The 13,744-nt window shown below is 37.8% G+C and overlaps 2 protein-coding genes across 13 annotated transcripts in view; both read left to right on the top strand.

Annotated features, from left to right (window-relative positions):
- The window catches only part of LOC143039374 (uncharacterized), a 1,426,499-nt gene that overhangs the window by 31,313 nt on the left and 1,381,442 nt on the right, over positions 1 to 13,744 (top strand). The gene's annotated exons all lie outside the window — the stretch shown is intronic.
- The window catches only part of LOC143039376 (uncharacterized), a 41,116-nt gene that overhangs the window by 19,201 nt on the left and 8,171 nt on the right, over positions 1 to 13,744 (top strand). The window contains exons 2-4 of the mRNA XM_076209298.1: positions 147 to 276; positions 2,617 to 2,727; positions 5,410 to 5,511. Of these exons, the coding sequence (XP_076065413.1) occupies positions 192 to 276; positions 2,617 to 2,727; positions 5,410 to 5,511 (298 nt within the window). The 5' untranslated portion in view covers positions 147 to 191. The remainder of the gene's footprint in view (positions 1 to 146; positions 277 to 2,616; positions 2,728 to 5,409; positions 5,512 to 13,744) is intronic.

Here is a 13,744-nt window from a genome sequence, read left to right as displayed (position 1 = left end):
TAGAGATGTTAGGGGACTCAAGATCACTTCTGTTCAAAATGTTCTATCCATAATCATATGTACAGTATTCACATAAATTGTAACTTAAATCACTGTGCAGTACATTACTTAAAATACACTTTATATACACCACTTATTGTATACAGGCCTTAATCACTACTGTACAGCACTACTGAATTCCATATTACTCCATGTCCAAATCACTGCTGCTGGAAATTACTGCTGGCAGCTCTGAGGAAACACTGCTGAGGATGCTAGATTCACTACTGGTGGAAGGTTGGTGCTCCCTGCCTGCCTGTTGAACTGCCCGTGGCTTGAAAAAGTCACCGATTGTTTTCTGCTTTAGACTGGCATACTGCCTATTTATCATAATTGATCTAACATCTCTTAGGAGGGAGTAATAAGTTTCAAATCCATCATATCCCATTAACCCCTCCATTGCCTTGTCGAGGTGAAAATGAATTCCTGAAAACTTCATTTTGGCAGGAATGGCACCCTCACTATCACTTTCACTATCACTCTCCACTGCAGCAGCTGAGGCTTCCTGTGTGGCACTGGTGGCTATTTCTTCCTTACTCTGGTGGTGGTAGCCTCCTGAGAGTCGCCCAAGGATATTGTCCTCAATGACGTCAGGCTCACCACCCTTGTGAGCAGTGTTCACAAAGTCCTTAAGGACAAAACCAGTAATATCAACCTCCACATCAGTTGCACGCAGGACTTTGTTCCAGGCATTGCTGAGGGTGGAGGGTTGAAGGCCATTCCAGGCATCAGCCCAGTTGAACACAGCTTGGGTGTTACTGGGCATAGACTTCCAAAACAGCCCTGTTTCATTAGTTTTGTATACCTGTGAGAGTAGCATGTTAGATGTGATTATTCCCTCCAGTTTCTTCCTGAATGGCTCCACAGCATCATGGTCAGCAGAAGCACTTTCTCCAACAACTCTTTGGTCAACCAGGCAGTGTCAGCTCTTAAACTTATAAAGCCAACCATCACTTGCTTTAAAATAACCAATTTTCATATGTTTGGCCAACCTCCCAGCAGCATTTTGTATATCCACACCTCTAGCAGGAACACCAGCTTGTACCACTTAAAAACAGCAGAGTCCAGTGCAATGTGCTTGGGTGGCCTGGTTCTTTTCAGTTTTGATTTGGCAGCTTTAGGATCCTCCAAGGGCATTAGCATGTTCTTCTTGACATCAGGGCTGTGGAGTCGGAGTTGGAAGCAATTACAGTGTCACTGGAGTCGGAGTCGGTAAAAATATTCCGACTCCGACTCCAGTTAAATTCACATTTCATAAGGCCTTCGTTTAGTCTATAGAGTTATGCAGTGCACACTCCTTATAAGTAGACTATGTGTAAAAAAAAATAATTTTCTAAAATGTAATAAATCTCATCATCTTATCTTCATGGTCATTCCACTAAACCCCCAAAACATCCTTATGTAATGCTGGCTTTCAAATTTACACATAGACTGATAAACACCCAAAGTATTTCTTGAATAAATTAAACACCTCCATTTTACACCTGTTGACACACAGCCACGGGAGCTGTAATATTCCTGTCAAGTTCCATATGCATCTTTTCCATCACTTCATCAGTTTGGTGGTTTCTCCCACTGCTGTGTTGCCAAACAGTAGGATAATTATGATTTCAACTGTAGACTACCGCAATAATACTATCTCTTCTCTCCTTTACCCTTCTTTTTTTCCCCTCTATACTTTATAACATTGAATTATTGAAATAAGGATATTTAAAGTTTTAAAAAAGTTTCACATTTCAAACATGTTCAGCTGTATCTTGTTTTGTACTCGTATCGATAAGATCGGTTCCAGAACCAGAGTAATGCCCATCGCAATAATCGCATAGCAGTACCAGTGTGTAGTTAAACCAAGAGGTACTTGTGTCAGTAATTTCAGTACAAAAAGACAAAAGAAGGTATGAAAACATATGAAGTATAATGATATCCAAAAAGTATGTATGATACATATACCTTTCAGTATCATACATGTGCAGCTGTAACACTCGACCTTGTACCGTACTCATATCAATAAGGTTTATTTTCTCTATATTTACTGTTTCCTTTCAAGAAATTTGCCTAAACTTCTTTTATAAAGTATTTTCATTTTTTTTTTTTTTTTTTTTTGTATTTGCAAAACTATATATGTAAAAAAAATCTTACATTATATCTTTTTTATTATTAGGTTTGTATATCCTTTACAAAGGTTACATTTCAACTTTTGTTATAAAGAACAGTATTTTTGTTTTTGAAATGTACTTATCACTTATTTGCAAAGATATTATGCCAAATGTCTTACATTATAGGATTTTTTTTTTACTGAAGTTTCTTCAATATACTTTCAAAAATTTTGTTTCTATTTTAGTTATAAAGTATTAATGAAGAGGTCAAACATAGGAAAGCCACACTATAACATTTATATTCTTTGATATAATCCAGCTATAATGATATAAGTCTACTCAAGATTGGAGCATATGTATGTTGTATAGGCTTTATAAAATATGTAGGCCATAATCAGTTAATTACATGAAGAGGAGTTGGAGTTGGAGTCAGTGGTGCCAAAAATAGAGAAGTTGGAGGTTTTGTGTTTCGACTCCACAGCCCTGCTTGACATCGTAGAATGTGCTGGGCTTGACATCAAATTCTGCACATATCAAGTGCATGGAGGCACCAGCATCAACCCTAGACAACAATTTCAGCTTATCTTCCAAGGTCAGAGTCTTCAGTTTCATCCCTTTTCGTCCTGTAAGAATCTTGCCTCCACAAGCAGCCATACTTCTCACTTGTTATTCACTTAACAATGTCTATAAAGTTGATACATTATCACAAAACACGAGCACGTGAGACATTGTGAGTGTGGTGGTGACAATAACAACACTGAGAGTGTCAAGGAGCGGAGTGGCGGGAACAAAACTTCCCACCAAAACATGATGCAACACTTCCATGCTGACTAGCTATGACAAGTCGGAATGTTGCTGACTAAAGGTAATTTTTTCGAACTTATTTCAAATTGATTTTTTTAATTGATTTTTTTTCGCCATTACAACTTATAGGAGCTGACGACTAATAGTTCTGACTAGGGATTTTACTGTAGTGGACCTCTTAATTTTGTCTCCACAATTCCCATTATGTCTGGTTTCTCTATTAACAGATAGTCGTTTAATTCACTTAGTCCTGAAATCATACCGTCTGTGTATGTTATTTTTAACTCTTTTTTTTTTCTTTCTTTCTTTTTTTTTATATACTATTTTCTCAGCCTCAGGTCCAGTACTCTCCAAAAAACTCATTCTTTTCAGTCTCCTTTCTTCTTTTTTTTTTCATTTTCATTTCTAAGTGTGTTTTCTTTCTCTATTTCCTCATTCCTCATTTCCTTTTTTATCCATACATTTTTATAATTTTCATTATTTACTAGCTTTGCTGCTTTTAATAGTACCTCTTCAGCTATCATTTGAGTCCTTAGTTTGATTTTTAGTGGCCTAAAGTGTTTTCCTCTAGAATATGGTCCCATTTTTTTTTTTTCTCATTGGTATTTGTATACATTATGTTTTTCTTTAATACCATAAACTACAATGCACTTTTTTTATCCACCGTGTCTCTTACCCAGTTTTCCTTTTCTTTAATTACTTTAATTACCATTTCTTTAGCATTTTCCTCTACCTGCTGTTGTACTATTTCTTTCAGTGTTATTTTCTGATTTTCATCCTCTTGTTTCCACTGATTTTTTATTTCTAGGAGATCCGTCTCCTTAATTGATTCTCCCACTTTTTCAGTCTTTGCTTGTAATCGTTCTTTGATTTTTTTAGTTCCTCATTTTTGTTTCTGTCTTCTGATCATACTTGATTCACTTTTTATATCATAAAGCTGTCTGTTCATTTCTTCATCAGCTTTTCATAGATTGGTTGTCTGTGCATTGCTCTATAATTAATTCTTATCTATTAGTTCCTCCATCAAGTCCTCAATGTCTTGATTCCCTAGTACATTGCTATACCTAGTTTCTCTTTCTACATCTAAACCTTTACCTAATAGTCCTCTTTCTCTTTGAAACCCCGAAAAAACATTGTTGTCCCACCTTTGAGTTGACTTTGGGGTATTGTTCATACAAGTTCTTTTCAGTATTACCTGCAGTGATGGTCCGACTCTGCTCATGTCCAATCCTCTCTCCGTTGATTCATTATTCCTCTTTTCTTCTTTTCCTTTCTCCATTTTGTACATTAATACTCTATATCAAACTGGATACTTATTATACCATAGCGGTCACTCGAAAAACACATCTTTTCCGTAAGCACAACGTAGGCATTTCCTTGTTGTTATTGGAAAAGTGCTGGCTTGGAGCTTGTTTTCTAGCCTTCCATTCACACCAACATATGTATATATGTATATATATATATATATATATATATATATATATATATATATATATATATTTCCATTACAGTTCTGTTGTATTAAGGTCAGCACTATTGAATATGCATTATTTTCACATTTCTATGTTCTATATACCAAGGGCTTCTTCCTCCATAGAAGGATGCTATCCAAGTCTAAAGGTATGCACACACTCCATCCCCTCATATGGAAAATAGAGATGTGGAGAAAACTCTTGAGGCTACATATAGAATGTCATCCACACACATCCACTCCTCACTCTCCCTCATCCCCCGCTCCCTCCCTCACTTGCTCAACATAGAAAAGAGAGATGAGGATAAAATCCCTTCAGGCTGCATCAAAGTATCATCTATACACAGCTATTCTCCATTTATCCCTATCCCCTCCCATCACCCTTCCTCACTCAACAGACATTCCTCTCTTATTCAAAGCCCCTTTTCACCCCATCCATATATCTCATCCTTCGTTGCCCCTTCAAGTTTACTCCATCCACCTCTACCTTCCACACCTATTTGCTAATCTTTTTTCACTCTTTCCCTATTTCCAAACCATACCAATAATCTTCCATCAACCATATCTGCCATCTCCTTTTCCACCCCCTACTCTCCTCCTCACCTCATTTCTCACTCTATCCAACCTTGTAACCCCTACCATACTTCTTAGACACTTTATCTGTTTATCTCAAGTAGACACGGTCAAAGCAGGATGTGCCAGAATGAACGCTCTGAGCCACTAGTTAGTGATTCACGAATGAAAGATTTGAAAAGAGACCTAGTTGTTTACATAGATACAGTGTAGTGAAAGTGAAAGCTCGTTGGGACCAAAATGTAAATGTCTTTGTATCTCTATTTTATTTTATTTATTCAGGGATGGATTGGGTGGAAATGATTTTGGGTGGAAATGATTTTATGCCTTTCCCTTTTTGGCTACCTCCCTTGTAAGGGGGAAAAAGCCTTGGTTTATGTATGTATGTATTTATTTTTTTCATTTATTTATTTTTTTATATAAAAGAAATGGAAAGAAGTGAAGAAACTCTGAGAAAGCAGAATAGACTCCACTTTGTGCCATTTGAAAGAAGATGTATCTTTATCAAACACCAAGGGAATACCAAAGGTTTGAAAGAGTTTTTTTTTTTTTTTTTTTTTTTTTTTTTTGGGGGGGGGGGTTGTAGGGGGAGGAAATATTATGCATGTAGGATTAGAAATGGATAGAGAACCCAGGTATATAAATATAATGAGAAATAGAGATATTAATGACATTTTGGATGATTTAATAGAGCTCAAAATCGAGTACAAAATGATGTACAAAGAAGTATCTATGCTAAGGAAAGCCAATGAGGAGAATAATAGGGAGATAGATGACTTAAAAAAGGAATTAAATTAAAGGGAGAAAATGAAAGGTTGAAAAGTGAAGATATAAATAGGAATGAGGCATTAAAAAAGGAGATAAAAGATCAAATGCAAGCAGTGACTGAAAAGGTGGAAGAAAAAATAAAAGAAAATGACTTACAGGAAATAAAGAAACAGTGGAAAGTTGAACAGGAATGTCAAAAAGTATCCCTTAAAGAAATAATGGAGCAACAGGTCAAGGAAAATACCAAGGAAATGGTGATTCAAGTAATGAAAGAGGCAACTTAGGGACACAGTGGATGAAAAAAATGCATTGTAATCTATGGCATTAAGGGAGCCCCGGCCACAATTTCACAATTTTTTTTTTCAGTTGATAGAGAATTGTAAGACGTAAATATCTGGAAGTCAAAATAAAGCAAATTCTTTAGCAGTATTTTTCTGACTATTATTTTTCCTCAGAAATTTAATCTTTAATAATATGTACACATAAAAAAAAAAAAAAAAATCATTGCTATTCTCATAAGAGGTAAATAGAAATAATTGACTCCCAAAAAAGGTTCAGATAGGGCCACTCTTCAAATGGACCTTAAGCAAAATATTTTTGGTAAGACCTTTTCCACGATATTAGTTTTTGAAGTTACTAAACATTTTGCCCATTAACTCTTAGATAATATGGTATTTTTAAGTGCAAGGAAGTGATACTACATGTATTAATAGGTAATCAGAAAAGGAAATGAGTAATAAATTTTGTTTGAATAACTAATTCGGTCGTACCGCACAAGAGTACGGGTGTCCGGGGCCCCCTTAAAGAGAAGCATGATGTACCTAGATATCAGAGGGAAAAGAAGAAAGAGATTGCTAAGGAAATTGTGAAAGAATTACAAGCAGAAGGACAAGGCTTGGATAGGGAAATCAAGGAGACCTATAGGATGGGCAGATACTCTAAAGAAAACAATACAGGCCACTGAAAGTAAAGCTTAGATCTCAAACAATTGCAGAGGAAGTACTATCCAGAACAATAAAATTAGCAAATAGTGAACATTACAAAAATATATGGATAAAAAAAGAAATGAGTGAGGAAGAAAAAGAAAAAACTTAGAAATGAAGTGAATGAAAAAAATGAAAAAAGAACCGAAACTGAAAAAAGAAAGAAAAAAAATAGAGGTGGACCTGAGGCTGAGAAAATTGTATATAAAGAAAAAGGAAACAAAGAAGATAGAAAAAGATGAGAAAGGAAATTAAAAAAAGCTTATGCCAATATAGATGGAATAACTTCAGGAATGAATGAATTAAATGATTACCTGGCCTTAGAAAAACCAGACATAATGGGAATATTGGAAACTAAATTAAAGTGTACTCCACCACCCAGCACTTTGGGACAAGGTTTATACAACTGGACAAGGAATAGAAAGGATAAACAGGGTGGCGGAGTATTAATTTTGACCAATAAAGATTTAAATGTAACAAAAATAACTGAAGGAAAAAATAATATAGAATCAATTATGATACAAGTTGAAAGCAAACATATGAAGAGTAGAAAATTTATAGTAGTGTATGTGCCCCCCAAAACACAGTCCTGGACAGAAAGTGATCATTCCAAAATATTAGAGGATACAAAATCTAAATCAACTAATATACTGAAGGACAGAGGAAATACAGTAATTATGGGCGACTTTAATTCAAAAGAAATATGTTGGGAGGAAATGACAGTGAAGGGTGGAGAGGAACTCTGGGGCAACATCCTGCTCAACATGACCATCAAATACACAATGACTCATTGGGTAAGGGAAAACACCAGATACAGAGGTAGTGAAGAACCATCAAGGCTGGATTTAATACTTAAGACAGCCTGAAATTGTTGATAAAATTGATTACAAAACTCTGATAGGAAAGAGTGACCATGTACTAATAGAATTTGAGTTGAAAGAGCAAATGGATCAAAGCAGAAATGATAAACATAGAATAGGAAGACCAATGTACAATAAAACAAATTTTGAGAAACAAAAAAAAATCTTTTGAAACACGAACTGGGAAAAATTCCTAAATGAAGAAACTGGGATGGAAGAGAAATGGAATATACTAAAAGAAATTTACAATGAGGGAGTAAAGACATACCACAACAAAAAATGGAAAGAACATACATAAAAAGCTGATACAATAAAAGGTGTAGTGAGGTTAAGGATAAGAGACAAAGCTTGGAAGAAATGGAAGAGACAAGAAAACAAGGAAATGGCAAATGTACATCAAACTAAGAAATGAGTATGTAAAAATGCACAGAGATGAAAAGAGAAAGTATGAAAAAAAAAAAATGCAAGGAAGAACCCAAACTATTTTACAGGTATGTAAATGGCAAACTGAAGAACAAACAAGAAATAGAAAAGCTGCACCAAAGTAAACATGAATATACAGAAAAACTGGAAATGGCTGAAATTATGAACAACCATTTCAAATCAGTATTCACAATAGAAAACTCACCTAACTGTGAGGAAATAGAGAGAGATCCCCCTCAATGAAAGAAATAATTGTAACACAGAAGGAAATCAGTGACCAAATAAAAAAAAAAAAACCCGAGGCCCAGTACTTTGATGTAGTGGGGGGGGCTTCCGTGTAGTAAGGATGGGCTGAGCTGTGCCAGCCAGGTGCAACCATACTGGAGAGGTCAGCCCCGAGCTACCAGACGAAAACTGAGCCAAAAGTCTTTGTTGACGACCCTAGCTTGGCATTGATTATGGACTGGAATACTTGTAGGATTTGTCGCCCTCATCCTATGACAGTTGTTTTAGGATGAGGTTTTTGGGGTAGTGAATAGATAGGGGGTCCCTCACCCTTTTCCTATGTGAATTCCCCTATCCCTATCCTTCATATTTGCTACCCTACTCTCCTTTTTCACCATCTTTCTCTAATACTTATTAAGGAAGATTCTGGTATCTTGGTGCCTTCCAAGCTACATGTCTGAACCCAATCAAGTGGGGATGTACACCGCTATGTCACTACTCCCTGCGAGGGCCGAAAGCCCACCGACTGGGGAATGCATGTTTGTGAGGTAGGTACTAGGCTGCTGACTTCCTTTCTCCCTATCCAGTACACATGCAGAGTGACTACGCCGAACTCATCCTACATACATACATATACCAAGGCTTTTTCCCCCTTCCAAGGGAGGTAGCCAAAAAGGGAAAGGCATAAAAATACTCCCACCCATTTCATCCCTAAATACACTCCACACCCCTCCCACCCTTCCTCTCATCTGAGCACCTCCTGGATGACGGGTCATCCCTGCACCCTGCCCACCGCCCTGGGTCAGAAGCAGTGTCGCATCCTAAATGGGACAAAACACCTCCGAGGCCCTGCATGTGTAAATAGTCGTTTCTGGAACTTCCCGACTCTGCAGAGACTTTTCTTTTATTGCGCGTGCCAACGGGCAACTGCAGTATCTTCCTTCTATGCACTGTTTTTTCTTTCTTAATATATGGTGTGGCCTTACAAATATACACGATGATGGCAGCTGTTGAAACAGAATGTTCTAAACCTCCACCACTACCTGATCCTCCTCCTAAACCCCCCGATCCCTCTCCTAATATTGCCAATCCTAATGTTGACAATATTGACTCAACAAAAATAAAAACCCCAGTTGATGACTCTGGCTTGAAAAAGGACTTCGGTAAAATCAATCAATCAAATACTGCCCCTAATAGTCATAGAATCTTACATTTACAATATGTCTCTCTTGATAAGAGTTATACAGACTTATATGAAAAGTTCCGTAAATTTGGACAAATTAAAGAGATCAGAGTTAAACTAACTGACAACTTTAAAGCTTGGCTAGTCTGGATCTCATTTCTTTCTAATCAGGATGCAGCTGCTGCCTGCTTGGATTATAATAATTGTAATGAGAATGAATCTTCAGCCCAACTTGTTGGTAGAGTGCCACCTAACTTGGATATCTTTTATCCAGAAAAGCCGGTAGAGGAAAGGAAGGAAAGTGTGAAGAGACCTCCCAACCCAGCTAAGTGGCTCATTATCACTCTTGCAAAGGAAAGTGCTAACTTGTTCGAGTTTAGAAGATTCTTGAAGAGTCACCTTGGCTGTGGTAATTTGAATAACTCGCAGGTATCACGATTTGGAAGAAATTCCTTCTTAATTCATGTAAAATCTTATGAACAAGCTGCCATGGTGCTTAACTTGAAACAGAAATTGGACATTAAGGAAGTTAAACCCCACTACACCTTTAGTTATGCCAAAGGGGTAATTTTTAATAGAGATCTGTATGACTTTGATGAAGATATTTTAGAAATGTGCCCAACTAATGCTTGGAAGGTTGCTAAAATCCCTCGTTCTTCTATGATTATCCTAAGTTTCTGTGGTGAAGATCTACCTCATTATGTAGAGATAGAAAAAGAAATTGTTTATGTGAAGCAGTTTAAGCCCCATCCCCTTCAGTGCTTTAACTACTATGGTTTTGGCCATACTTCCCGCAGATGTGCAAGGGACAAAATGTGTTTGATATGTGCTCAGCCTGAACATGGGGATTGTTCCTGCCCAACAGTTTGTATAAATTGTAAAGAAGAGCATGATGCCAGAAATAAGAACTGTGTAATTTATAAGAAGGAACAGGGAATACTACTAAAAGCTCATGCAGAACATATAAGTGTAGGACATGCTAAAAGACTATTAAGTAATTCCAAAATATACAGTGATGTTGTTAAAACAAATAGTAAAGTGGATCAGCCAACAGTAGAAGGCAATAGAAATAAAAATGCCAATATGAATTCTTCTGTTAACACTGAACCCAAGCCTCAGTGTAAAAGTGTTACTATGAAACCTAATGGTCTTTCTTCTCAAGTAGAAATTTCTAGTACTCCTGAAGCCTCCTGTGCGGAGGTTTCCTCACCCCTTGTTGAAGGGGTGTCCCCTGCCCCATCTGGAGGGGCACCTAAGGTTTCTATTGTAGAAACCTCACAGGCTTCTTGTAATGAAGCCTCCTCTCAGGCAATCTCTCTTCCAGACTTGGGGGACTCCCCAGTAGAGGGATTGCTGACTAGTGTGCCTCACTCGGTAGAGGTACACAGAAGCAATGAGGACCAAAGAAATGCTGAACCCAAGCCTCAGCGTGAAAGAGTCACTACTAGACCTAATCGTTCTTCTCCACAAGTTGGAAATTGTAGTACTCGTCAACCCTCCTCTGTGGAGGTTCTCCCATCCCCAGTTGAGGGAATGCCTCCTGCCCCATCTAGAGGGGCACCTAAAGTTCTCATTGCCGGGACCCCACAGGGTTCCTCTAATAAAGCCTCCTCTCAATCAATCAAACTTCAAAACTCAGGGGGCTCCCCAATAAAGGGATCACGGACTGTTGTGCCTCACTCAGTCGAGGCACACAGAAGCGAAGCTATGGAGTCTGAAGCTGTGCGCAGTAAAAGACTCCACAGTCCACCCTCGTCTCCATCCTCTTCCCCAAATCGTGATAAACAATCTAAGAAAGAAACTAATAACCCGGACTCTACATCGTCGGTCGGACCATTGTCAGAGAGGAGGATGCCACCCGCGAAAGCAAAGAAATTAGAAAAGAACCCACCTTGTAAACCCTCTCTCTCCCAGACTTCTCTTACCAGACCAGTAGACCCAAAAAAGAAAAAGAAAACAGTATAATGTCCATAATTCAATGGAATATTCAAGGTTTTAATTCTCATCGAGAGCAGGTTGGGATTCTCTTTAAAGAACATGATGTGTCTGTTTTTTGTCTGCAAGAAACTATGCTTGGCAATTTATCCCCTAATGTTGGACTTAATTATAAATTTTACAGATCTCCTCCTATGATTGGGGGCCGTGCCCATGGAGGTACTGGTATCATTGTTAAGAAATCTGTAAACCACAGAAGTGTCCACCTACATTTGGTGTTGCAGGCTTGTGCAGTACAAATATTTACCACTAAATGGATCACTTTATGTTCTTTATATTTGGAACCTGAACTGGAAGATCGACTTGTAGACATATATAACCACTCCCGTCAGTTTGAGTTAAATGACCTACAATCTTTGGTTGACCAGCTCCCTGAGCCTTTTATTCTAATGGGTGACTTTAACGCCAAACATCCTCTATGGGGTGAATCAAGGTGTGACCCATGGGGCAATATAATTGAAGAATTTATTGATAGTAACGATGTCATTTTGATGAATGACTGTTCCAAAACTAGGTTTGATGTCTTTCACAACTCAGGTTCTGCTATAGACCTAACTATTTGTTCATCATCCTTAAGATTAGACTACAGTTGGTCAATAGATGAAGAATTACATGGTAGCGATCACTGGCCTATCCATATCAAATATTTAAAGAACACTCCCTCCTGTTGCTTACCTAAATGGAAGACAGGAGAGGCTAATTGGGATTTATTTAGGAGATCCACAGAGATTAATTATAAGACTAGTGATTTTGGTAGTAACTGTGATGCATATGACTACCTGGTAGACATGATACTCTTTGGTGCTTTCTCTTCCATTCTTAGGACAGCTGGTAAACCTCAACGCCCAGTAGTCCCCTGGTGGAGCGATGAATGTGCTTTAAGCAGAAAGATTACAAGAACTTGCTATAAGAGATATCGGAGATACCCTTGTTTAGTCAATAAGATAACGTACAGAAGAGCTCGAGCAAAGCAGAAGAAAATCTTCAAGAAAGCAAGGAGGGAATCCTTCATTAAATATATTAGCGAATTGAAATATGACTCTTCCCCTACCTTAGTATGGAATAGGATTCGAAAATTACAAGGAAAGTTTACTCCATCTCCTATACCCATTCTGAAAATAAATGACTCTTTTATATCAGATACAAGAGAAGTAGCAGAGGCTTTTGGAAGACATTATGCTGATATTTCAAGCCCACTACATTATTCAGATAATTTCAGGAATTAGAGCCAAGACCACGGTTATTCCTCCTACCAATACGAACTCGGAGGCATATAATCTTCTCTTCACCTTGGATGAAATGGATCATGCTTTATCTCTATCCTCCCCAACCTCTCCTGGAGAGGATGACATTCTTTATTCCATGGTTGGTCATTTATCCATATCGTCAAAGAAATTCCTTTTAAATGTGCTGAACAAATTTTGGTCTTCTGGATCTTCTCCTAAATCTTGGAAGACTTCAATCATCATAGGAATCTTAAAGGCAGGAAAAGACTCTCATGACCCACAAAGCTACAGACCTATTGCTCTCACAAGCTGCATTTGTAAGATCTATGAAAGAATGGTTAATACACGTTTAGTTTGTTTTTTGGAATCTAAAAATCTGCTATCTAACAGACAGTTTGGATTTAGAAGAAATAAGTGCACTCTGGACCCCTTACTTTTTATCACTCGTGAGATTGAGAATGCCTTCGCAATTGAGAACTCTAGCATTGGTGTGTTTTTTGACTTGAAAAATGCCTACAATACTACCTGGCGGGGAGGCATTCTGAAGCAAGTTGCAGAGTGGGTTATCGAGGGTAATATGTTCAATTGTTTAAAGGACTTCTTATCTGACCGTTATCTAAAAGTCCGAGTGGGCTCTTCTTTCTCTTGTGCATATCTTCAAGAGGAAGGGATTCCCCAAGGAAGTGTTCTGAGTCCTACACTCTTCAGCATAGCCATTAATAGTTTATTAGAACAAGTTCCCACAGGAGTTCATGGTTTGGCTTATGCTGATGACTTCGCTATTGTGTGCAGCAAATCGACAACATTAGAAACGGGCCAAAAGATTCAAGATTTGGTTAAGATACGTTGATGATATTTTCACTCTTTGGGATGAGAGCTGGGGTCCCTTTGATATTTTTCTAGATAAACTTAATAATTTAACAACCAACATCAAGTTCAAAGTGGAATGGGAAAAAGATGACAAAATCCCCTTTTTAGACATCTTAACCCCTTCCATACGGTGCCGCACACGTAGGCGTCATGGACTTAGATCTCGGTGGCAGCAGCCAATGCCAGCCGTACGACGTGTCGTAATAATACTCGCATCATAAAATATAG

The sequence above is a fragment of the Oratosquilla oratoria genome, chromosome 26 (assembly GCF_046742065.1).
Source record: "Oratosquilla oratoria isolate Oo_2021 chromosome 26, ASM4674206v1, whole genome shotgun sequence".
NCBI classification, from domain to species: Eukaryota; Metazoa; Arthropoda; class Malacostraca; order Stomatopoda; family Squillidae; genus Oratosquilla; species Oratosquilla oratoria.
This window is presented reverse-complemented; position numbering and strand designations above follow the sequence as displayed.